Genomic DNA, 25,307 nt, shown 5'->3' with positions numbered 1-25,307 from the left:
CATGTAAGACATGACTTTGCCCTTCTTTTGCCTTCCACCATGATTATGAGGTCTCCTCAGCCATGCAGAACTATGAGTCAGTTCAACCTCCTTCCTTTTGTTATAAATTACTGAGTCTCAGGTATGTCTTTATTAGCAGCATGAGAACAGACTAATATAGCAAATTGGTACCAGTAGAGTGGGGCGCTGCTATAAAGATACTTTAAAATGTGAAAGTGATTTTGGAACTGGGTAATAGGCAGAGGCTGGAACAGTTTGGAGGGCTCAGAAGAAGACAGAAAAATGTGGGAAAATTTGGAACTTCCTAGAGACTTGTTGAATGGCTTTGACCAAAATGATCATAGTAATATGGATAATAAAGTCCAGACTAAGGTGGTCTCAGATGGAGATGAGGAACTTGTTGGGGACTGGAGTAAAGGTCACTCTTGCTATGCAAAGATGCTGGCACCCTTTTGGCCCTGCCCTAGAGATCTGTGGAACTTTGAACTTGAGAGCGATGACTTAGGATATCTGATGGAAGAAATTTCTAAGCAGTGAAGTATTCAAGAGGAGGAAGAGCATAAAAGGTTGGAAAATTTGCAGACTGATGATGCAATAGAAAAGAAAACCCATTTTCTGGGGAGAAATTCAAGCTAGCTGCAGAAATTTGCATAAGTAATTATGAGCCAAAGGTTAATCTCCAAGACAACAGGAAAATGTCTCCAGGGAATGTTAGAGACTTTTGTAGCAGCCCCTGCCATCACAGGTCTGGAGAAGTAGGAGGAAAAAATGGTTTCATGGGCCGGGCCCAGGGCCCACTGCTGTATGCAGTCTAGAAACTTGGTGCCCTGTGTGCCAGTCACTCCAGCCATGGCCAAAAGGGGCCAAGGTACAGCTCAAGCCATGGCTTCAGGGGGTATAAGCCCAAAGCATTGGCAGCTTCAGTGTGGTATTGAGTCTGTGGATGCATGGAAGTCAAGAACTGAGGTTTGGGAACCTCTACCTAGATTTCAGAGAATGTATGAAAAGCCTGGATGCCCAGGAAGAAGTTTGCTGCAGGGGCAGGGCCCTCATGCAGAACCTCTGCTAGGGCAAAGCAAAAGAAAAATGTGGAATTGGAGAACCCACACAGAGTCCTCACTGGGGCACTGCCTAATGGAGCTGTTAGAAGAGGGCCACCAACCTCCAGACCTCAGAATGGTGGATCCACCAACAGCTTGCACTGTGTGCCTAGAAAAGCCACAGACACTCAACACCAGCCCATGAAAGCAGCCAGGAGTGGGGCTGGACACTACAGAGTCACAGGGAAGGAGCTGCCCAAGATCATGAGAGCCCATTTCTTGCATCAATGTGACCTAGATGTGAGATATAAAGTCAAAGGAGATCATTTTGGAACTTTAAGGTTTAATGACTGCCCTATTGGGTTTCAGACTTCATGGTGCCTGTAGCCCCTTAATTTTGGTATATTTCTCCCATTTTGAACTGGTGTATTTACCCACTGCCTGCATCCCCATTTTATCTGGGAAGTAGCTAACTTGCTCTTGATTTGACAAGCTCCTAGGCAGAAGGGGCTTGCCTTGTCTCAGATGAGACTTAGGATTGTGGATTTTTGAGTTAATGCTAAAATGAGTTAAGGCTTTGGTGGACTGTTGGGAAGGCATAATTGGTTTTGAAATGTGAGGACATAAGATTTTGGAGGGGCTAGGGTAGAAGGATATGGTTTGGCTGTGTCCCCACCCAAATCTCATCTTGAATTGTAGCTCCCATTATTCCCACATGTCATGGGATGAACCTGGTGGGAGGTAACTGAATCAAGGGGGCAGGCTTCTCTCATATTGTTCTCATGATAGTGAATAAGTCTCATGATATCTGATGGTTTTATAAAGGGGAGTTCCCCTGCACACACTCTCTGGCCTGCCGCCAAGTAAGATGTGACTTTGCTCCTCTTTTGCCTTCTGCCATGATTATGAGGCCTCCCCAGCCATGTGGAAATGTGAGACAATCAAAGCTCATTTATTTATAAATTACACAATCTCAAGTATGTCCTTATTAGCAGTGTAAGAACAGACTAATACATCATCTAAATATTTTGATTACACATATGACATTATCCCATCTGTATTTTAGAAATATAATTCTAGTAGCATGTAGAGGAAGGATTGAATAGAGAAGAAACACAAATGAGATCCTGTAGAAGTTCTTTAGATCCTGTAGAAGGCATGAGGAAACAATCCAGGGCAGAGGGAGCAGGATAAAACTCAAAAGGATTGGGAGATTGAAACATTGCAACTGCAGAGTCTCTAACAGTGGTCTTCCAAACCAGTTGATTATCAAAAGCACCTGGGGAAATTATAAAGTTTGCATTCCCTGGCCAATCCCAGAACTATTAAATTAAAATTTAAAGGATGTGGCTGCAGAAAGACTCATTACACCACAGAAGCTTATAATACAGGCAGGGCAGCCTACAAAAGTTCTGTTTCCACACATTTGAATGACTGAGATGCAGTGTCTTTAAATCAGGAACACAGAAAAAGGATCTTTACAGAGACTGATAATGAGTTGAGGTTTGAGCATCTTGAAATTAAGCTACTTAAAGGACATCCAGATGTAAAAGTCTTGTAGACAAGAGGATATATAGGTCTGGAGCCCAGAAGAGAGATTAGAACTAGAGATACAACATCCTAGGATTAGATAAGGTCCTCCAGAGAAAGAATTTAGCTTCAGATAAGAGATGATCTCATGAAAAAGCCAAAAGAGCACCTAAATCTAAGACAAGTGTGCAGATAGATGATAATATTAAAGTTGCCAAAGGAAGGATAAATATACCTAACAGATAATTCCATTAAATCAAATGTGTTTTAGAAAAATTTCATGTAGGCCGGGCGTGGTGGCTCAAGCCTGTAATCCCAGCACTTTGGGAGGCTGAGGCGGGCGGATCACGAGGTCAGGAGATCGAGACCATCCTGGCTAACACGGTGAAACCCCGTCTCTACTAAAAAATACAAAAAACTAGCCGGGCGACGTGGTGGGCGCCTGTAGTCCCAGCTACTCGGGAGGCTGAGGAAGGAGAATGGCCTAAACCCAGGAGGCGGAGCTTGCAGTGAGCTGAGATCCGGCCACTGCACTCCAGCCTGGGCGGCACTCCGTCTCAAAAAAAAAAAAAAAGAAAAAAAAAAAAGAAAAATTTCATGTCATTTTTCATTGGACTAATAGAGCTTAAAAATTTTCAAGGACGTTATAATGCATTGTTCCTCAAAAAAAAAAAAAAAAAAAAATCCACTGGGAAACATGAGCAGGTCTTCAAAAAGTTCACAGAGTGAATTTCTTAACCGGAGATCTAATTTGATTGCACTGTGGTCTGAGAGACAGTTTGTTATAATTTCTGTTCTTTTACATTTGCTGAGGAGTGCTTTACTTCCAACTATGTGGTCAGTTTTGGAATAACTGCGATGTGGTGCTGAGAACAATGTATATTCTGTTGATTTGGGATGGAACCACTTAACTATATGAAAACAGAACAATCTGTTCCTGAATGACTACTGGGTACATAATGAAATGAAGGCAGAAATAAGATGATCTTTGAAACCAAAGAGAAAAAAGAAACATCATACCAAAATCTCTGGGACACATTTAAAGCAGTGTATAGAGGGAAATTTATAGCACTAAATGCCCACAAGAGAAAGCAGGAAAGATCTAAAATTGACACCCTATTATCACAATTAAAAGAACTAGAAAAGCAAGAGCAAACACATTCAAAAGCTAGCAGAAGGCAAGAAACAACTAATATCAGAGCAGAACTGAAAGAGATAGAGACACAAAACACCCTTCATGAAATCAGTGGATCCAGGAGCTGATTTTTTGAAAGATCAACAAAATTGATAGACTGCTGGCAAGACTAATAAAGAAGAAAAGAGAGAAGAATCAAATAGATGCAATAAAAAATAATAAAGGGGATATCACCACTGATCCCACAGAAATACAAACTAGCATCGAGAATACTATAAACACCTCTATGCAAATAAACTAGAAAATCTAGAAGAAATGGACACATTCCTGGACCCATACACTCTCCCAAGACTAAACCCAGAAGAACATGAATCCCTGAATAGACCAACAACAGGTTTTGAAATTGAGGCAATAATTAACAGCCTACCAACCAAAAAAAGTCCAGAACAAGAAGGATTCATAACCGAATTCTACCAGAGGTACAAGGAGGAGCTGGTACCATTCCTTCTGAAACTATTCCAATCTATAGAAAAAGAGGGAATCCTCCCTAACTCATTTTATGGGGCTAGAATCATCCTGATAGCAAAGCCTGGCAGAGACACAACAAAAAAAGAGAATTTTAGACCAATATCCCTGATGAACATCGATGCAAAAATCCTCAATAAAACACTGGCAAACCAGATCCAGCAGCACATCAAAAAGCTTATCCACCATGATCAAGTGGGCTTCATCCCTGGGATGCAAGGCTGGTTCAACATATGCAAATCAATAAATGTAATTCCGCATATAAACAGAACCAAAGACAAAAGCCACATGATTATCTCAATAGATGCAGAAGAGGCCTTTCACAAAATTCAACAGCACTTCATGCTGAAAACTCTCAGTAAATTAGGTATTGATGGGACGTATCTCATAATAATAAGAGCTAATTATGACAAGCCCACAGCCAATATCATACTGAATGGGCAAAAAATGGAAGCATTCCCTTTGGAAACTGGCACAAGACAGGGATGCCCTCTCTCACCACTCCTATTCAACGTAGTGCTGGAAGTTCTGACCAGGGCAATCAGGCAGGAGAAAGAAATAAAGGGTATTCAATTAGGAAAAGAGGAAGGCAAATTGTCCCTGTTTGCAGATGACAAGATTGTATATTTAGAAAACCCCATTGTCTCAGCCACAAATCTCCTTAAGCTGATAAGCAACTTCAGCAAAGTCTCAGGATACAAAATCAATGTGCAAAAATCACAAGCATTCTTACACAACAATAACAGACAAACAGAGAGCCAAATCATGAGTGAACTCCCATTCACGATTGCTTCAGAGAGAATAAAATACCTAGGAATCCAATTTACAAGGGGTGTGAAGGAACTCTTCAAGGAGAACTACAAACCACTGCTCAACGAAATAAAAGAGGACACAAACAAATGGAAGACCATTCCATGCTCATGGTTAGAAAGAATCAATATCGTGAAAATGGTCATACTGCCCAAGGTAATTTATAGATTCAATGTCATCCCCATCAAGCTACCAATGACTTTCTTCACAGAATTGGAAAAAACTGCTTTAAAGTCCATATGGAACCAAAAAAGAGCCTGCCTTGCCAAGTCAATCCTAAGCCAAAAGAAAAATGAAGAAAAAGAAATGAACAAAGCCTTCAAGAAGCATGGGATTATGTGAAAACACCAAATCTACGTCTGATAGGGGTGCCTGAAAGTGAGGGGGAAGATGGAACCAAGTTGGAAAACACTTTTCAGGATATCATCCAGGAGAACTTCCCTAACCTGGTAGGGCAGGACAACATTCAAAATCAGGAAATACAGAGAATGCCACAAAGATACTCCTCGAGAAGAGCAACTCCAAGACACATAATTGTCAGATTCACCACAGTTGAAATGAAGGAAAAAATCTTAAGGGCAGACAGAGAGAAAGGTCTGGTTACCCACAAAGGGAATCCCATCAGACTAACAGCAGATCTCGGCAGAAACTCTACAAGCCAGAAGAGAGTGGGGGCCAATATTCAACAATCTTAAAGAAAAGAATTTTCAACCCAGAATTTCATATTCAGCCAAACTAAGTTTCAAAAGTGAAGGAGAAATAAAATCATTTACAGATAAGCAAATGTTTAGAAATTTTGTTACCACCAGGCCTGCCTTACAAGAGATCCTGAAGGAAGCATTAAACATGGAAAGGAACAACCGGTACCAGCCATTGCAAAAAAATGCCAACATGTAAAGACCATTGAGGCTAGGAAGAAACTGCATCAACTAACGAGCAAAATAACAAGTTAATATCATAATGACAGGATCAAGTTCATACATAACAGTATTAACCTTAAATGGAAATGGACTAAATGCTCCAATTAAAAGACACAGACTGGCAAACTGGATAAAGAGTCAAGACCCACCAGTTTGCTGTATTCAGGAGACCCATCTCACATGCAGAGACATACATAGGCTCAAAATAAAGGGATGGAGGAAGATCTACCAAGCAAATGGAGAACAAAAAAAAGCAGGGGCTGCAATCCTAGTCTCTGATAAAACAGATTTTAAACCATCAAAGATCAAAAGAGACAAAACCACTGAACTGTACACTTTAAACGGATGAATTCTATGGTATGTGAATTACATCTCAGCAAACTGTTATAAAAAATATGAATTCCCAGGATCCACCCATGAGGATTCTGCAGGTCTGTGATTTAAAAAGCTCCCAAGGTGATCCTAATGCATTCCAGGACAGGGCATCACTGGTGTGCCTAGAAAATTCACTAGAAAGTTGTCTGATGTTTTATGTTTGACAGAAAAGAAAAATATCAGTAGAGACCACTGGAGGGAACCCATGCAGCAAGAGATGCGATCCCTGCTCAGGTCCTCCAGGCCTCAAGAAAGAAGCCCCTACCCCTGCCCCAGAGTGGCTGCCCCACAGCCTCCTGCAGCCACCATTCCCACCCTCTTCACAGCTGTGGCAGTCTTCTCACTCAGGATTCCTTCACCCCAAAATGTGTTCATGCAGCTCACCCCACACCACCACACACCCAGGGAACCCCACCACAAAAAGCTTAAACATCTTTGAAACCCTCCAACTTTGGCTCTTTCCTTGTCTTTTTTTTTTTTTTTTTTTTTTTGAGACGGAGTCTCGCTCTGTCGCCCGGGCTGGAGTGCAGTGGCCGGATCTCAGCTCATTGCAAGCTCCGCCTCCCGGGTTCACGCCATTCTCCTGCCTCAGCCTCCCGAGTAGCTGGGACTACAGGCGTCCACCACCTCGCCCGGCTAGTTTTTTTTTGTATTTTTTAGTAGAGACGGGGTTTCACCATGTTAGCCAGGATGGTCTCGATCTCCTGACCTCGTGATCTGCCCGTCTCGGCCTCCCAAAGTGCTGGGATTACAGGCTTGAGCCACCGCGCCCGGCCTTCCTTGTCATTTTAATAAAATCAGCCTTTCTCCTGTCTCCCTCACATGGAGGATAAAGCCTGAGTACCCATTTCTTCTTGGATTCAGATCAGATTTTTTAAAACAGTTTTGTTGTATTTATTCCCATAATTGCAATACAAAAATAAATGAGAGAATATCCTATTTTTCATTAAATACCAAGTTCAAAATACTATCCCTACTATAAAGCCTTCCCAATCCCTTTCTCCCTCCTGGATTCCCACCCAGATGAACTTCTTCCACAACACTGCATACAAGTTTCAGACTTCTGCTTTGGTCCTTACTTGACAATAAGCATTTTTTCCCCTCAACTAAAAATATCTCTTAACTTCAAGGGCTGTAAATTTTTCAACTTGTTATCCCAGTACCTATCAGAATTCCAGGTGTATAACAGCTTCCAAGTTCTTAAATGAGTAGAATAAGTGAATAAAATACTGATTCTGATTTGTTAGGGTTTTAGTTTTCCTAATTGAAGGGGCAAAATTAATAGAGATCTCTTCTCAGTGGTTAATACCAAAATAACAATTTAAACAATACTAAAACTTGAGGTTTAATAAAGTTAAATTAAATTTTTGAATTACCAGAATACCTAGAAGAGCTTTTAGTGTTTTTTATGTTTCATTTGGATCATATCTCTCAACATTTCTCATCTCTAATTAGATTGATTCCCTAATGGATTCTAAGTACATCCCTCTGAGAGATAACAAAACTTCTTCAACCACAATCAAAAGACAACATTTTCAAGCTAAAATTTCAGAAAGACTGAAGTCTGTGCAAAAAAAAGCATACATAGCTCTGGAGTAAAGAACTTATTTTTAAATAAGTATTTATTTTATGGGATACTTCTTCATTGTAGAGAAAACATGAGACATTGCCAAAACTAAGAAACACAAACCAATGACAAAATATTGTCAATATTTTTATATAAAATAGTTTTACTTCCATTTACAAGCAATACTCACATACATTAAGTAAATTCTTCTTCATACTTATTCTGAACTAGTAAGTGTTAAAGTAATACTTTAAACTAATGTCTTTTTGTACAACACTCAGAATTATTTTTACCTCAGAAGTCCATGGATGAAATTCAGGATAGCTCTAAATTGAAGATGATGGAACTAACAGTGTGACCCCCAAATATTGTTTTCCATGTGTGGGGTTCCAGATTATTCTAGTTCTGGAATTGTGCCAAATACTGATTGTCATATTCATCAAACAGATAGACTTTTGCTGACTCCGAACAATAGAGATGGTAATATTTTGGTATTTTATGGCAAAAGGCATGAATGTAAATGTTATGCTAACTTCTAAACATACACAGTTCATAAAATCTACAAATATAATGTTGAGAGATGTTGGTAATAGATCAAACCATGATAAAATTTCTCTTTGCTCACAGAAACAGTATTGAGCCTTTTATGACTAAGATTTAAAAGACAATAATTTTATAACAACCTGACCAGGTGCAGTGGCTCACACCTGTAATCTCATTACTTTGGGTTGCCTAGACAGGTGGATCACTTGTGTTTCAGGAGTTCGAGACCAGCCTGGGCAACATGGAGAAACCCCATTTCTACTAAAAGATACAAAAATTAGCTGGCCATGGTGAAATAATGCCTGTGGTTTCAGCTACTCGGGAGGCTGACGTGGGAGGATGGCTTGAGCCTGGGAGGCGAAGGCTGCAGTGAGCCAAGATCATGCCACTGTACTCGGGTGGGTGACAGAGCCAGACCTTGTCAAATAAAAAAGAGTAAAAATCACTCCCTTAATTCTCTCAAGTTTTAGTTAGCTAAAATTCAGGATAAAATGCTACATTCATGTGGCATTACAATTTCCCATTTAAAAACATAAAGATCACGGAATTGAAACTGTTGGGCTTCTCACTCCTGTACGTACTGGCTGCACTACAGGTCTGAGCTATCTGGACTTTGCCCAGGATGCCAGCATCAGAGCAAAAAACTTAGAAGATATTCCAGATAATGAAACTCAAACTGGTGATGGGGTTGGAAAAATAAAACATTTTAATGAGCTTACTGGAACAGAAGTCCTAGGACCAACAATGGTACTAAAACTTCTCACACCTGGTGGAGGTCCAGACAGTCAATCTTGACCTGTCAGCCTTATTCTAGCTCTTTCAGAAAAAGACGCAATCTCCTAAGACAACTCTTATCTCATTGAACTATCTATTTACTGGCTTTCTGCAAGCACAATTCATTCTCACAACTCAAACACATGAGCATTCACTTTCATTCATTCACAACTCATTCTCACATCTCAGACACATTCACTCTCACATCTCAAACACATAAGCATTATTTTTACACAAATAAAAAATCCCCATCAGATGCCTATTATTTCTCTAGATATCATAAAATATGGTATACTGGTTTAAGCTTATACTTTATCCAAACTATTATTTTGTTTCTGGTAGGTCACCAAAGAACACTTCATAACATTGTAATTGCTTTACTACCTTTTTGGGGGGAAAAGTTCATAACTTTTGTCTCTTCTCACCTGTGAGCATGCAACAGTACTTTCTTTCATTTGCCCTAATATTAGAACCCCCATTCTGCTTCTACAGAACATGAACAAATCATCTAAAAGTAGCAAGTAATATCATTTCAGCTCTCATTAACCCTGGCAAATGATGGAAGACCAGATACGGGGGGACACAGAATGAGAAACAGTAGCAATTTTTATACCTGGATTATTTTAGTCTGGCACAATTTTATTTTGGATTTGTAGAAGACTGTGGTTTGATCCAAGAGTAAGGGGAAAGACTTTTCATTTGGATTTGAACGTATTTCTTGATAATATTCTCAAAAACTCTGAATCATTTTGGCTGAAACAACACACTAAATGAATATTCTTTTGAAAAAGAAGGATAGGGGAATTAAGAGAAATGTCAAGGAAAAGGACCAGCTGGAATAAACAGAGTCTCTACTCACCTCCCAGTTTTGTTGGCATTTTCTCTCAATTCTCTTCTCACTGATAATACAAAGATACCGCACATCCTACACAAACACAAAGAACTTCTCCCTATTAAGTTCTAGAACTCAGAGTTTGTATATGGGATATTAAAATTTACTTGCCAAATTTCCATGCCCTGCCTAGTAGAGGTGATGTGGTATGGAAGGGAATACTAAATCATAACACCTGTAATATTAAGAATAATTTGGTGAATGAAATATTAGAAAAGATTTATTCTCTTATGGGTTGAGTTGTGTCCCCCAAAATTCATATAAAAGTCTGAACTCCTAGATCCCCATAATGTGATCTTATTTGAAGATAGGGTGTTTACAGTGGTAATAAATTTAAAATGAGGTTATTAGGAGTGGCCCCTATCCAATATGATTAGTGCCTTTTTAAGAAGAAATGTGGGCACAGAGACACAAAGAGAGAAGATGGTGTTAAGATGCAGGGAGAAGATAGCCATCTATAAACCAAAGAAAGAGGCCTGGAACAGATAATTCCCTCACAGCTTTCATAAGAAACCAACTCTGATAGCACCTACATTTTGGGCCTTTAGGCTCCAGATGTGTGGAAAAATAAATTTCTGTTAAACCACCTAGCGTGTGATACTTGATTATGGCTGCCTTCACAAACAAATGTGTTATTTTAAAGACATAAAATTTCATGTTGATTTGTTTAATCTTCTTAAATTATAATAGATTTAAGGATTCAAAATTTTTCATGTCAAATATGCTCTAACATAAACATTGTACCACAAAAGGTGATATGAAATGAAGGGAAATTACAGTTTGTGCAGGACAAATGAAAGAGTGGAGCAAAAAAATAGTGACAATTTGAAGGCTGAATTTATGGCCATTAAAATCTAAGAATATAAAATCTGATCCAGAGTATCATTGAGTGGGGACATGCCAATCTAATGGCACATTATAATTAGAGTTAAGGATTTTCATCATGAAGGAAGAGAGTGCCAAAATAAATAATCTAATTTCACAAGAAAGATATAGTTTAGACTATATACATATACATACATACAGAACACAAAAATACACAAATATACAAAAAATTAGAAATACGTTAAACAACAAAATCAAGACTTATTTTGCAAAAAAATTAGGAATATGTTGGACAAATATCTGCCTGCAAAATTTTTAAAAATCAGTAGAGATTTCTGTTCCTGCCTACAAAAAGAACAACTAGAAAAATGGCAAACTTCATGAAATAATTGTTTTTGAATGTTGAATAAAAGGCAGTACAGGACTATAATCCCTAAGAGAAGAAAACTAACAAGATGAATGATACAAATCCATGGATTTCTGACTTCAAGGCATTTCCAAACCATGACATAGGGATGGGGAGCCTTCTTTCACATTTGGGGAGAACAAAGTGAGAGTTAAATACCAGAGATGAGAAAGCTATACAGACAAAGAGGTCCATAAAACTGCATGAGAGTTTCCTAGATTCTTTGGCTGCATGTCAATTGTGGATGCAAAAGGTAAACTTTGGCAGAGTCATACAAAGAACAAATGGCAAGAAAAGAAAAATTTCTGAAAATTGTAAGCCAGACAACTTGCAGAGCTTAAACAGAACTGGGAAAAACTTTAGTCTCCACCAGACAGAGTGAGGAAATCTTGGGGCACTGAGTACATGAGGCATTCAGTAAAGAACCCAGAGTTCATTGCTTAATAACGAGGCTGCACTAACCCTCCTAGAGACCTGCCCTTGTAGACCTTCAAGAGGAACCTCACATAGAACAAGTTAATCCACAAGTAACTTAACTGTCAGAAACTAATCCAAACTCTATGAAACAATGTAAATTACAACAGCGAGCATGCAAACAAAAATCAATAGATACAAAAGTTAATTTATCTCCTAGATATCAGCAAAGAACTGAAATTTAATTGTTTAAGAAAAACTAAATATACTATTTAAAACAGCACACCAAAAACCCTTATGTATAAATCTAACAAAACTGGAGACATATTCTATGTTTATAAGTTGGAAAACTCAATATTGTTAAGATGTCAGTTCTTCTGAACTCGATCTATAGCTTCAACACAAAATCACAGCAAGCTATTTTGTACAAGTCAACAACTGATTCTAAAAAGTATTTGGAAAAGCAAATGACCAACAAGAGCCAACACAATTTTGAAGAACAAGAACAAAGTTAGAAGATTCACATTACACTATTTCAAAATTAGTAAAAAGCTACAGTAATGAACAGAGTGTGATACTGGCTTCAAAAAAAACAGACATATAGAACTGAATGGAGAGCACAGAAATGGACATATGCAAATAAAGTCAGGTGGTTTCTAACAAAGACAATTTAAAAAACAATGGACAGTATTTTCAATAAATTGTCCTGGAACAAGTGGATGTCCATATGGGGAGCAAAAAGAACCTAGCTACAGACCTTATATAAAACATAAAAACTAACAGAAAATGGCTTATAAATATATACATATGTAAAAACTTCCAAAAATAACATAGGAGAAAAACTAGATGAACTTTGATTTGGAAAAGAGTTTTTTAATTCAATACCAAAAGCATAATCATGAAAGAAAAAAAAAATTGTTGGATTTTATTAATAGTTTTGTTTTGCAACAGACACTGCTACAATAATAAAAAATAAGTCACACACTGAGAGAAAATATTTGCAAACCACTCATCTCTCAAAGACTTGTATCCAAAATATACATAGAATTCTTAAAAATCATGATTTAAAAAAATTTAAAAATTAAAAGAAGATATGAACAGACACCCAAAGAATATATACAGATGGCAAATAAGTATATAAAACAATGCTCAATATCATTTATTACAGAATTGCACATTTAAACAATGAGATACCACTATGCACCTATTAGAGTTGTTAAAATCCAAAACACTAACAACACCAATGCTGATGAAAATGTGGAACAGGAACTCTCATTCTATGCCAGTGGAAATGAAAAATACTAGGCCACTCTAAAAGATGGTTTGGCAGTTTCTTACAATGCTGAATAGTCTTATCGTATGATCCAGCAAACTCATTCCTAGATATCTACCCACTGATATAAAAATTCATACCTATACAAAAATCTGCACACCAATGTTTATTCATAATTACCCAAACCTGGACACAATCAAGATGTCTTTCAATAGGCAAATAAACAAAATGTGGAACATCCATATAATGGAATATCATTCAGCAATAAAAAGAAATTACAGCTACAGAAAAAAAACATAGATAGATATTAAATATATTGTTAAATGACAGAAGCCAGTCTGAAAAGGCTACATACTGTATGATTCTCATTACTTGACATTGTGGAAAGGCAAAACTATGGAGATGGTAAACAGATCAGTGGTTGCCAAGTGTTTGAGCAGTAGGGAAGGTTGAATAGACAAAAGACAGAGGAGTTTCTATGGAAGTGAAACTAGTCTAAATGAGACTATCATAATGAATACATGACACTGTGCATTTATCAAAATCCACAGAACTTTTTTTTTTTTTTTAATACTTGAAGTTCTAGGGTACATGTGCATAACGTGCAGGTTTGTTACATATGTATACTTGTGCCATGTTGGTGTGCTGCACCCATCAACTCGTCAGCACCCATCAATTCGTCATTTATATCAGGTTTAACTCCCAATGCAATCCCTCCCCCCTCCCCACTCCCCATGATAGGTCCCGGTGTGTGATGTTCCCCTTCCCGAGTCCAAGTGATCTCATTGTTCAGTTCCCACCTATGAGTGAGAGCATGCAGTGTTTGGTTTTCTGTTCTTGTGATAGTTTGCTAAGAATGATGGTTTCCAGCTGCATCCATGTCCCTACAAAGGATGCAAACTCATCCTTTTTTATGGCTGCATAGTATTCCATGGTGTATATGTGCCACATTTTCTTAATCCAGTCTGTCTATTTCCCATATATGTAATTAATATAAACACATATTTCTTTGTTTTGCCAGCTAAGAAGGCCTACAAACAACAATATCCCAGAAGGAAGAGGCACACTCACTGCCTGATCTTGATTTCTAATACCATTCTACAATAAAATCAAACAGAGCTCCCTGGATAAATGTCCAATTTTGGCGTGGAGGAAGGAAATATAAAAGATGATCTCAGAGCACCTTGCAGTGCCAGAAAATAAGGAAGTACTCAAAAACAAAGAAACCAAAAATCACACACACAAAGACAGGGGGATGTTAAAGAGACACAGAAGAGAAGCCACCAAAAGAGTTCTCAATGGCCAAACCTGAAATAAAATGAACGAGAAAATAAAGTAGTAAGATATTCAAACCAAAGTATAAAATAATATCTGTGAATTTATATATATAAAATAATTGAATAGGTAAACAAATGAGGGAGAAGAGACAAATCCTCCATACAAATACATTCCAGATAATTAATGTAGATATTCTGCCCTCAAGCTGGTGGGACATAACTTCTCACTTTTTAAATGTGAGCACTGCACAGTGACTTCTTCTGAAAGACTACAGTATGGAAATATGGGGAAAACACAACTTTTACAGCAGAGAAAACTAACAAATACAACTTCGACTACGTGATCAAGGTCATCACAAACGGTAGTAAGTCATGTTAATAGTATAGATCCTTGATATGATGTAATAAGGAAGGCACTTTACTTCGATGGTCTTCCCAAAAACCCATAATCCAAGTCTAATGACAAGAAAAAACACCAGAAAAATCCCAATTGAGAAACTTTCTGCAAAATACCTGATGAACACTATTCAAAACTGTCAAGGTCATTGCAGAAATACATAAAGTCTGAGAAACTATCACAGTCATAAATAATAAATGTAATGTGGTCATATAGTTAAGGTCTTGGAAGAGAAAAAGTATGTTAAGTAAAAAATAATGAAATATGAATGAAATTTGGATCCTAGTTAAAAATCATGTATCAACATTGGTCCTTATTTCTCACAAGTGTCATACTAATATAAAATATTAACAATAGAGGAAACTGGTAAGGAGTATATGAGAACTCTCTATACTGTCTTTGCAACTTTTCTGTAAATCTAAAATTATTCTAAACAGCTTATTCTTAAAAATACATGTAATATAATTTATCATACCTTAAAATAATCCATAAATAAAGTTCAGCTATGGTTACTCAAAAAAGGCAAGGAAAGAAGTAGTCAAATACTATCAATAACTGTTAGAAAAATTAGTCAATAGAAACCACACCCAAATATGACATAGATAAGGAAATGAGAAAATAAAGACTGACTATATCTTCAACATTGTCACGAATTTAAAGAAAAACATAAGCTAAATGAGAACAAAAGAAAAAGATGCACAAGAATACTGAATGGAACTTCTAGAGACGAGAAATACAGTATCTGAAAATAAAATTTCACTGGATGGGATTACAACAGATTAGACCTAGAGGAAAGCCTCAATCTTCTTATTTACATAACAGAGAAATGAGTATCTGCCTTGCAGTGTTGTTATAAGGACAAATGGTAATTTAACTGAAAGCACCTAAGAAGTAATTAGCCCATGGTTTAAAAAAAAAAAAAAAACCCTCCATCTCCTTCTGTTCTGTGCTCTATTCATCCAACCAATATTTACTGCGCAGCTACTATGTACTAACTACAATTGCAAGATATAAAAGAATGAATAAAATACACATAGTCCCTACACTCATAGAGCTCACAATCTGGTAGAAGACAGAAACCAAAAAATACACAAATAAATGTTGTACATGGTATCTTTTAACTGTAGCATGCACTGTTAGCTGCCTACCTAAAATCTACTCTCCTCATTCTTCTTGGTAATCAGTACCCTAATTTTCTTCAGGAAAGGAATATGCTGACCTAAATAAAGCACTTTCCCAGCGATACGGTTTGGATTTTTGTCCCCACCCAAATCTCATGTCTGAATAGTAATCCCCAATGTTGAAGGAGGGTTCTGGTGAGAGATGATTGAATCATGGGGGTGGACTTCCTCCTTGCTGTTCTTGTGAAAGTGCGTTCTCATGAGATCTGGTTGCTTAAAAGCGTGTAGCACTTCCCCTTCTCTCTCTTCCTCCTGCTCCAGCCATGTAGGACATGCCTCCTTCCCCTTTGCCTTCTGCGATGTTTGCAAGTTTCCCAGGGCCTCCCAAGCCATGCTTCCTGTACAGCCTGGAAAACCATGAGCCAATTAAACTTCTTTTCTTTATAAATCACTCAGTCTTAGGTCATTCTTTATAGTAATGCAAGAACTAATACAGAAAATTAGTTCTGGGAAGAGGTGCATTGCTATAAAGATACCCAAAAATGTGGAAGCAGCTTTGGAACTGGGTGTTGGGCAGAGGTGAGGACAGTCTGGAGGACTCAGAGGAAGACAGGAAGATGAAGGAAAGTTTGGAACTTCCTGGAGACTTGTTGAATGCTTGTGACCAAAATGCTGATACTGATAGGGACAGTGAAGTCCAGGCAGAGGTGGTCTCAGATGGAGATGAAGAACTTACTGGGAACTAGAGTAGCCACTCAGGTTGTACACTTTAGCAGAGAGACTGGCAGCATTGTGCCGCTGCTCTAGAGATCTGTGGAAATCTGAACTTGAGAAAGATGATTTAGAGTATCTTGTGGAAGAAATTTCTAAGCAGCAAAGCATTCAAGATGTGGTCTGGCTGCTTCTAATAGCATACACTCATATTTATGTGCAAAGAGATCATCTGAAACTGGAACTTATACTTAAAAGGGAAGCAGAGCACAAAAGCTTGGAAAATTTGCAGCCTTGCCATGAGGCAGAAAAGAAAAACCCATTTTCGGGGAGGAATTCAAGCCGGCTGTAAAAATTTGCAAAAGTAAAGAGGAGCTGTATATTAATAGCTAAGACAATGTAGAAAAGGCCTGGAAGACATTTCAGAGACCTCCATAGCAGCCCCTCTCACCACAAGCCTGGAGGCCTAGGAGGAAAAAATAGTTTCATAGGCCCAGGGCCCCACTACCCTGTACAACCTCAGGACACTGCTCCCTGAATCCCAGCTTCTCCACCTCTAGCCTTGGCTAAAATGGTCCCAGATATGTCTCACTCCACTGCTCCAGAGGATGCAAGCCATAATCCTTGGAGGCTTCCATGTGATGTTAAGCCAGCTGGTGTACAGAGGGCAAGAGTTGAGGCTTCAGAGCCTCCACCTAGATTTCAGAGGATATATGGAAACACCTAGATATCCAGGCAGAAGTCTGCTGCAGTGGCACAGCCCTCAGGGAGAATGTCTACTAAGGCAGCACAGAGGGGAAATGTCGAGTTGGAGTCCCCAAACAGAGTTCCCACTGGGGCACTGCCTACTGAAGCTATGAAAAGAAGGCCACTGTCCTCTAGACACCACAATAGTAGATTCACCAACAGCTTGTACCGTGGACCTGGAAAAGCCAGAGGCACTCAATACTAGCCCATTAAAGCAGCCATGGGGGCTGCACCCTGCAGAGCCACAGGGGTAGAGATGTCCATGGCCTTAAAAGTCCACCCCTCACATCAATGTTACCTGGGTGTGAGACATGAAGTCAAAGGAAATTATTTTGGAACTTTAAGATTTTACGGCTGCTCTGCTGGGTTTTGGACTTGCATGCAGCCTGTAACCCCTTTGTTTTCACTAATGTCTCCCTTTTGGAATGAGAGTATTTTGCCAATGTCTGTACCCCCATGGTATCTTGGAAGTAATTAAGTGGTTTTGCTTTTACAGGCTCCTAACCAAAATGGACTTGCCTTGTCTCGGATGAGACTTTGGACTGTGAACTTCTGAGTTAATGCTGAAATAAGGTGAGACTTTGGGGGACTGTTGAGAAGAAAAAATTGTATTTTGCAATGTGAGAAGGATATGAGATTTGGGAGAGGCCAGAGGCAGAATGATATGGTTTAGATTTGTGTCCCTGCCCAAATCTCACGTCTGAATTATAATTCCAACAGGAGGAAGGGCCTTGTGGAAGGTGATTAAATCATGACAGTGGACTTCCCCCTTGTTATTCTCATGATAGTGAGCAGGTTCTCATGGGATCTAGCTGTTTAAGTGTGTAGCACTTCCCTCTTTCTCTCTTCTTCCTGCTCCAGCCATGCAGATCATCCCAGCTTCCCCTTCATCTTCTGCCATACTTGTTAAGTTTCCTGAGGCCTCCCCAGCCATGCTTCCTGTACAGCCCGCAAAACCATGAGCCAATTAAACCTCTTTTCATTATAAATTACCCAATCTCAGGTACTTCTTTATAGCAATGCAAGAACTGACTAATACACTCAGTCTCTTCTGCAGCAGAGGCAGTCAAACACAGCAGTTCTGGCCGATTCTAAACATAAAACAAAGTGGGAGTGTGGAGGTATTCTGGTAAAGTTTTTGCTTCCTAGATTATAGGCAATACCCATGGATGACTCTTCCACTCTTCCTTCTTCTCCCTTATTCCACTAAATGCACATGAGCTGAACAGAGCTGCAGCAGCCATCTTGTTGCCTTAAGGGAAAAGCCAAGAGAATATAGTGTGACACTGTATGTGACATCCAATTTAGGCATGTAATCCCGAGCTTCTTGTGAGAAAGCCTAGCTTGACAGAGTCAATTATCTTGAGAAACTAAAGCCAAGCCCTGAGAAAAGCAAATCTGAGAATGAGAGAGTGAGAGGTAGAAAGCAAGTGAGGAGAGACAGGTTGTACTCCATGCTTCTTTCAGTTTGGTTAAATGAATTTATTTTTTTAAAATTATTTTTAGGCTGGTTAACATTCAGTTACTATTACTTGAAATCAAAAAGTCCAATCCAGCATAGTCAATATGATGTTTAGACTGTAATAAGTTGTATAAGAAAAAGGAACAGATGTTATAAGAAAGAATCAGAAGGTAGTCAGGGAGGCCTTTTACAAAAGCAAAATGAAAGAGGAAACCTAACAAATAAACACGTGTCAGCCTGGAGAGGAGTTGAAAGAATGGTTTCCCACCTGCCTCCTTCAACCCCTTCCCATCACCAACATGAAATAAGCATGCTCTAAATACAGTAATGGAAGTGTTTCCTGGAAAGGACCCGAGTGTGGGTGTAGGAGCTGGAGATTGGGTGAAACAAGTCCTGTGATGTCTACAGACCCACCGAACAGGCCTACAGGAAAAGAAAAAGGCAACTCCATTCAACAATAAAATATACTAAATTATCCCGCCTCATGATAAAGTTCTTTTTACATTGTCAACAATAACGATCTTAAGCCTATGGCTCCTCAGCCACACACCCTGAGCGGAACTTTATCCTTCAAAAAAATCTGCCAAATTATACAGTACTCCATGAGTGTTCTCCCATTTAGAGGAGGTTTTCAGTAAACATGACAACTTCAACAGAAAACCAGCACAGCTACCCCTACTGATCAGTGTATCCTTCATTCATAAAAATGAATGGATATCCTAGGACTACCAGATATTGGAGAAAAATCAATAGAATAAAAGAACCATCAAGAAAAAAAACAATTGACTACAGAGTACATGTATGTTTATAGCAGTAAAATTCACAATTGCAAAGATACGGAACCAACCTAAGTGCCCAACGACTAATGAGAACACAGGAACAGAAAACCAAATGCCGCATGTTCTCACTCATAAGCAAGAGTTGAACATTGAGAACATATGGACACAAGAGAGGTGAACATCACACACCAGGGCCTGTTGGTGGGTGGGGGTGGAGGGGAGGGAACTTAGAGGATGGGTCAATAGGTGCAGCAAACCACCACGGCACACGTATAATACTTACGTAACAAAACTGCATGTTCTGCACACGCATGCCATTTTTTAGAAGAATTTTTTTTAATGAACAACAAAAGAGAGAGAGAGAGAGAGAGAGAAATCATAGAAAACTTCCCTGAGTTGAAGGAAACAATTTCTGGAATTTAAAGAGCCAATCAAGTGCCAAGTGATAAAACAGACTGCTAACAGGAATGGGCTTAGTTTGACATTAGAATTATCAGCCACAGATGCTAGAAATTACTGAAGCAAAGTCTTCAAGGGAAAATTATTTTAAGACCAGAATACTGTACCAAATGATCAATCAAGATCGTTTGATTGAAACACAAACCCAAATAAAGACCTTTTAGGAATTTAAGGGCTCAGATATTCTCTCTGATTTTACTATTTCTTGAAAATTATCCAAAGAAATGATTAAGGTTTTTAAGAAAGAGGAAGATATACCATTTAAAACAGTGCAACTAATATAGGAGTTCAATTGTTTTCTTTATTCTCAGGTTTATAGCTAAAACCTGTGTGTGTGTGTGTGTGTGTGTGCGCGCGCACACGCGCGTGCACACCGAAGTAAGGAAGGGAGAGGAATGTGTAAGCTATTTTTCTTATCCTCTCATATAGGAGTAACTTCCTGCCTAATAGGATTATAAGAATGAACTTTCTATATAATAGAAAGTCAACAGTCAATATTTTATATAAAACTGATATATATATCAGAAACATACATACATACACACACACACATAAATATATCAGAGAGCCATATATTAGTGAAAATTAGAACAGGAATCCTAATTCTTCGAGGAAAAAATCTTATTTTCAAGAAATAAGCAATATGCATTCATCAAGTAGTGCAATCAAGCTAGGACATTGTGAGAGCTGGTGTAACACTTCTGTTAAAAAAATTAATAACAAATTTTTAAACAAGTTGTAGAAGAACATTACAGTTCAAATATGAAGTAAAACAAATTGTAGTACTATTTTAAGTAAAATTCGAGCATGATTTTTAGTGAAAAAAAGAATTTTTCCTTGCAGTTGTATAGTTTTCGTGTCACAAAATTTTATTTCCTTGTTTACAAGTCTAATTGCACTACATGGTTTCCCAATAATAGTAAAAAATAATACCTAGCCCTTATTTAACATTTACCATATGTCCTCTTCTAAGTTCTTAATATATATACTATTCTACAAAATACAGTTCATTTATTAGGCAGCTTGGTCCTTTCATTGTGAGCTGAGGTGATGCGCCTCAAATCCCACACTGGTAGGTGAGACCAGGCAATCTGGCTCCAGAATCCTTGCTTTTAAACACTTGGCTACCCTGCTTCTCATAAAGCTCTCTGTTAATTTACAATGCTTAGAATCAGTCTATTTACCTTAAACAAGAAGGCACTGTAACAATCAGAAAACAATATAAATTATATAAAACCTGATAATGTAAAAGTCATAATAAACCAAGCTGAGGAGAGAGGAAGAAATGTGTAATATTTTTCTTACCCTCTCTTACAGGAGTAACTTCCTAGAAAGTAAACACTCAACTTTTAACACAAAACTGAAAATAATTCCTGCTTGGATGGTGAAGAAAAATATTTATCAAAAAAAACTGAAAATAACAGTAAAAAAAAATCAGCAGAGAAGACAGAGAATGAACTTGAGCTAAATTTCTCATATTTCATAACAGGTGTGATGGTTAATTTTATGTGCATCCAGTAGGTGTCAATATTGCCTAATTTTAATTTTTAAAATTATATATAACTTATATGGTAACTATTAGAAAAACTAAAAACAAAAGTTTGTGGTACCTTAAGAAATAGCAACATAAGCAAACTACAGCATAGGGAGGACTATCAGAAAAGCTAAAGAAAAGAAGAACTAGGGATTGGGTACATGGGAGTCCCTGATAACTTAAAGCAAAAAAAAAAAAAAAAAGAACTAGGGAAAGGGAAGATCTTTGTTTCACACCATTTACAGTTTTATTACAATTATCAGATATTTTATTTTAAAAAATAATTCTACAATACTATGAATAATAGTCATACCCTGTAAAGAAAGGATAAACTGAAGAGGGTATCTTTCAATTCTGTCATGGTAAAATAAAAAACCAATAAATGCTACCAGACCATAAGCCTAGTGGGGAACAAAAAGATAACAAGGATAATATATAAACATATTCCACTCTAACCTTCTTTACTGATTCTTTGTCTCTACATCATTACAGGCTAAATGGTCCATTCGTTTCATATAAACTTCTAAAGAGACATTCATTTCATTGACTTCAACTATTGAGTTACACCCACTCCAGTCTTCAACCTTGCACATTTCCCTTAAAGGGTCTGTCTCAATTCAGACATTGTTGGCGGGAGCCGACATTAGTTATCACCCTTTTAGGGCATAATTTAGCAGTCCTTAACGAAGCGTTTAAAAAAAATGACTGCATTTTGACCCAATAATTTCACTTCTTTGAATCCACTCTGTAGAAACACTCTTGAATGGTCAAAGATACCTGTAAAAGGAATTTCAATTAAGCCACTACTGTTTATAACAGAGGAAAACTGAAAAGAACCTAAATGCAGGTTCGTAGATGCAGAATAATTTGTTGCCATTTAAAATACATCTACATGTAAAATATATATCTACACGTAGTGACAGTGAAAGATGTCCGTAACATACTGTTAGGCAAGAAAAGCAAAAATTCAGAATTATGTATTATACAATTTTTGTAAAAAAAAAAAAAAAGTATATGCATATACCACATACATAAATGTGTACAAGCAGTGTGCCTAAGATTGTGTGGAGGAAACACTGTTAAGTTTTTACTATGCAGATTTCTTTTTTATCATCATTATTATTCTACAACCAACATGTATTGTTTTAGGATTTTAAGAAATCAGGTCATGTCTCAATTGTCATATATCTGGGATTAAGAAAGAAAAAAAAATCCAAAAAGGGAAATATTCAATGTCTTTCCATTAGTTCATTCTCAATATCTAAGAAAAAAAAATCTAAGCAGCACGTTGCAGTCTAGGATTAGCGAAAACGCTACTTTCGTTGGTTGGATCGTTTTTCTTTTTAGCGAATTAGAGCAGGAAAATGAGGACACAAAACTCAACTAAAGCGGATTTGGGCAGTTGAAGCCATCAGCGGCGCGCGGCCGAGCAGCCAAGGGACCCGCGAAGGGGGGACTCGGAGGGCGAGGGGGACTCGGAGGGCGAAGAGGGCCCCGGGCGGGAGACGAAGGGCACTGGCCCGTGAAGCAGCTGCGGTTGGAAAGAAGCTGAAGATTGGGTGTGCAGAAATCAGGTTAGAGGGGCAGGCGACCGAGGGGACTGGAAGGCGGCCGGGAGCGCTGCACGGGTCTAGGGAACCAGTAGGAAGCCGGAGCCGCGGCTGGCAGCGACACCGTGGCTGGCAAAGCAGGGTCAGCCCGGGGCGTCCGGGGAGTGCGCAGGGACGCCGGCAAAGAGCCCGAGACGCGCGCCGCCGGGGCCTGCCGGGCATGCCCGAGGCCTAGGCCCCGGCGGGGGCGGTGCGGGCCGGAGCTCCTGCTCTACGCCGGGGGGCAGACGTCTGCTGGCAATACCTTCCCAGGAGAGCTCTCCTCCCGGCTCCCGCTTCAGGAACTTGTACCAGAACGTGTCCACGCGGCCCGGCTCCGCCCGGTCCTGCGCCGCCTTCTCGGCCGCCAGCTCCACCTCCCCGAGCCACAGGCCGGGCTCCTGCAGCGCCAGCGCCCCGGCGCCCACCGCGGTGCCTGCCAGCCTCAGGCGTACGGCCCCGCGCGGCTCCCAACGCCCCAGCTCGGGCCGCGACCCCACCACCAGCAGCTCCGGCCGGGCGCCGGCCACGGCGGGCGGCACCACCACCCCGAAGCGAAAGCGCATGGCGTGCGGCGGCGGCGCGAATCCCCGGACCCTGAGTCCCCGCGGCCGGTAGGCCCGGCCTGAGCGTCAGGCGGCCGCGGCGATTGGGCGGCGGCGCGGGAGCCCGGGGCACGGGGGGGAGCACGTGCTGTTCTGCGCGTTCTTTGGGCTGCATCACGCGGTTCCCGAGCCCAGGTCTCATCCAGGCCAGCGGGAAGGGGGTCACCGGAGCCGTCAGCCGCCTCTGTGCCCCGCAGGCTCACGGGCGGCTGATTTCCAGCTGTAGGCGCTGGGGACACGGCGAGCGGAAGAAAAGGAAGAGAAAATGGGGTTCGGGAAGTGAGGAAAACTTCTAAGCCAGGCGATCGCCCAGTCCTCTCCAAAAGACTGGAAATTAACTTTATGAGGATCAAAGGAAGGGAATGGCCTCTAGACAGCCGCCTTATAATTGTGAAACGGGGGAAGATCTTGGACCTGGTCTCTGGAGCGCTCCGTATCTTAACCAAGTCACTTACTCTAGCGGGTCTCAGGTTCTTTATCTGTAAAATGAGGGTATAAAATAATGATCTTTCTAGATCCTACCAGCTCTGAAGGACCTCTGATTGGTGGACAAGACCCGGAGCTGATGCAAAACATTACATACCATTCTCTTGTCTGAAAAGCCACATGATCACTTTCTTTTTTCAAAAACTACATTTTTAGTATGTGTAAAGTAAGTTTAGAGTAAATACTTTTAAGGTCAAAACGAAAACTAATTCTGTGACTATAAATGTACGCTTTTTTTTTTTTTTTTTTTGAGACGGAGTCTCTGTCCAAATGTATGCATTTTTTAATGGAGTAAATTAAGAAAAAGAAAACCTTTGTTTAAAATTTACTTTAAGTAAAAGCACTATTTTTTCAACTTAAAACCTTTTTGGATCAAGAAACAGTTTTTTTTAGCTGTCTGGCCCAAATCCAACATTCGTACATTTTGGTGGGGAACTTCAATTTGTCACTGCCATAAGACAATCTTAAGACGAATATCCTGATACTTTTTGATTCTTTAACAAAATTATCGTTGTATTCTTCCGTTTATATATTCACTAACATTTAACATAACATAAATCTGTTATGTGAATTAAAGACACACAGAGGCATTTTTACCAGTGTTTGGAAGTTTGTGAATAGTGAGAGGGAACAGGCCAAAATTTCATGCGTTGAGAGTATCATAAGTAAAACAGAAAGTGCAAAAATGTAAACTACACAAACTCAATCTCTTGTGGAACAATTAGAAAACTAATAATACATTTTACTCTTGAATACTGATATTCCACTCAAAGTTTGGTTGGTTGCTAAGCTTAAGGATAAACACTATGAAAAATGTGAAGACAGAAAGGCTGGCCAAACACAGTTGATTCAGTAGCAAATCAGACATCAAATCACAGTGGTATGTGAGTCGGTTTATTCAAATTGCTGTTAAAAGATATTCTTAGAGTAAGTTTAGGAAAATAAGAGTCATTTGGCAATACAAAGAGGATTTTGTCTACAGTGGAATCCAGACTCCAGTGAAAGTTCTCATTCCTTCAGGACCCAGGAACTAACAGCTCCAGACTTTGTTGTGCTCCACTGTGCTGCCTATGTTGTGTGCTTCCCAAATGGCATTATTCCCACTAGCTCT

The 25,307-nt window shown here is 39.3% G+C and overlaps 1 protein-coding gene across 2 annotated transcripts in view; it reads right to left on the bottom strand.

Annotated features, from left to right (window-relative positions):
- EPM2A (EPM2A glucan phosphatase, laforin) overlaps positions 1–24,188 on the bottom strand; it is a 123,803-nt gene extending 99,615 nt beyond the window's left edge. For both annotated transcript variants that reach the window (XM_033235155.1, XM_033235154.1), the window contains exon 1: positions 23,371–24,188. In XM_033235155.1, the coding sequence (XP_033091046.1) occupies positions 23,371–23,671 (301 nt within the window). In that variant the 5' untranslated portion in view covers positions 23,672–24,188. The remainder of the gene's footprint in view (positions 1–23,370) is intronic.
- Between the last annotated feature and the right edge of the window lie 1,119 nt (positions 24,189–25,307).

The sequence above is a fragment of the Trachypithecus francoisi genome, unplaced genomic scaffold (genome assembly GCF_009764315.1).
Source record: "Trachypithecus francoisi isolate TF-2019V2 unplaced genomic scaffold, Tfra_2.0 Lachesis_group15, whole genome shotgun sequence".
Classification (NCBI taxonomy): Eukaryota; Metazoa; Chordata; class Mammalia; order Primates; family Cercopithecidae; genus Trachypithecus; species Trachypithecus francoisi.
The sequence above is the reverse complement of the archived record's forward strand: the minus strand, read 5'-3'. Positions and strand labels throughout refer to the sequence as shown.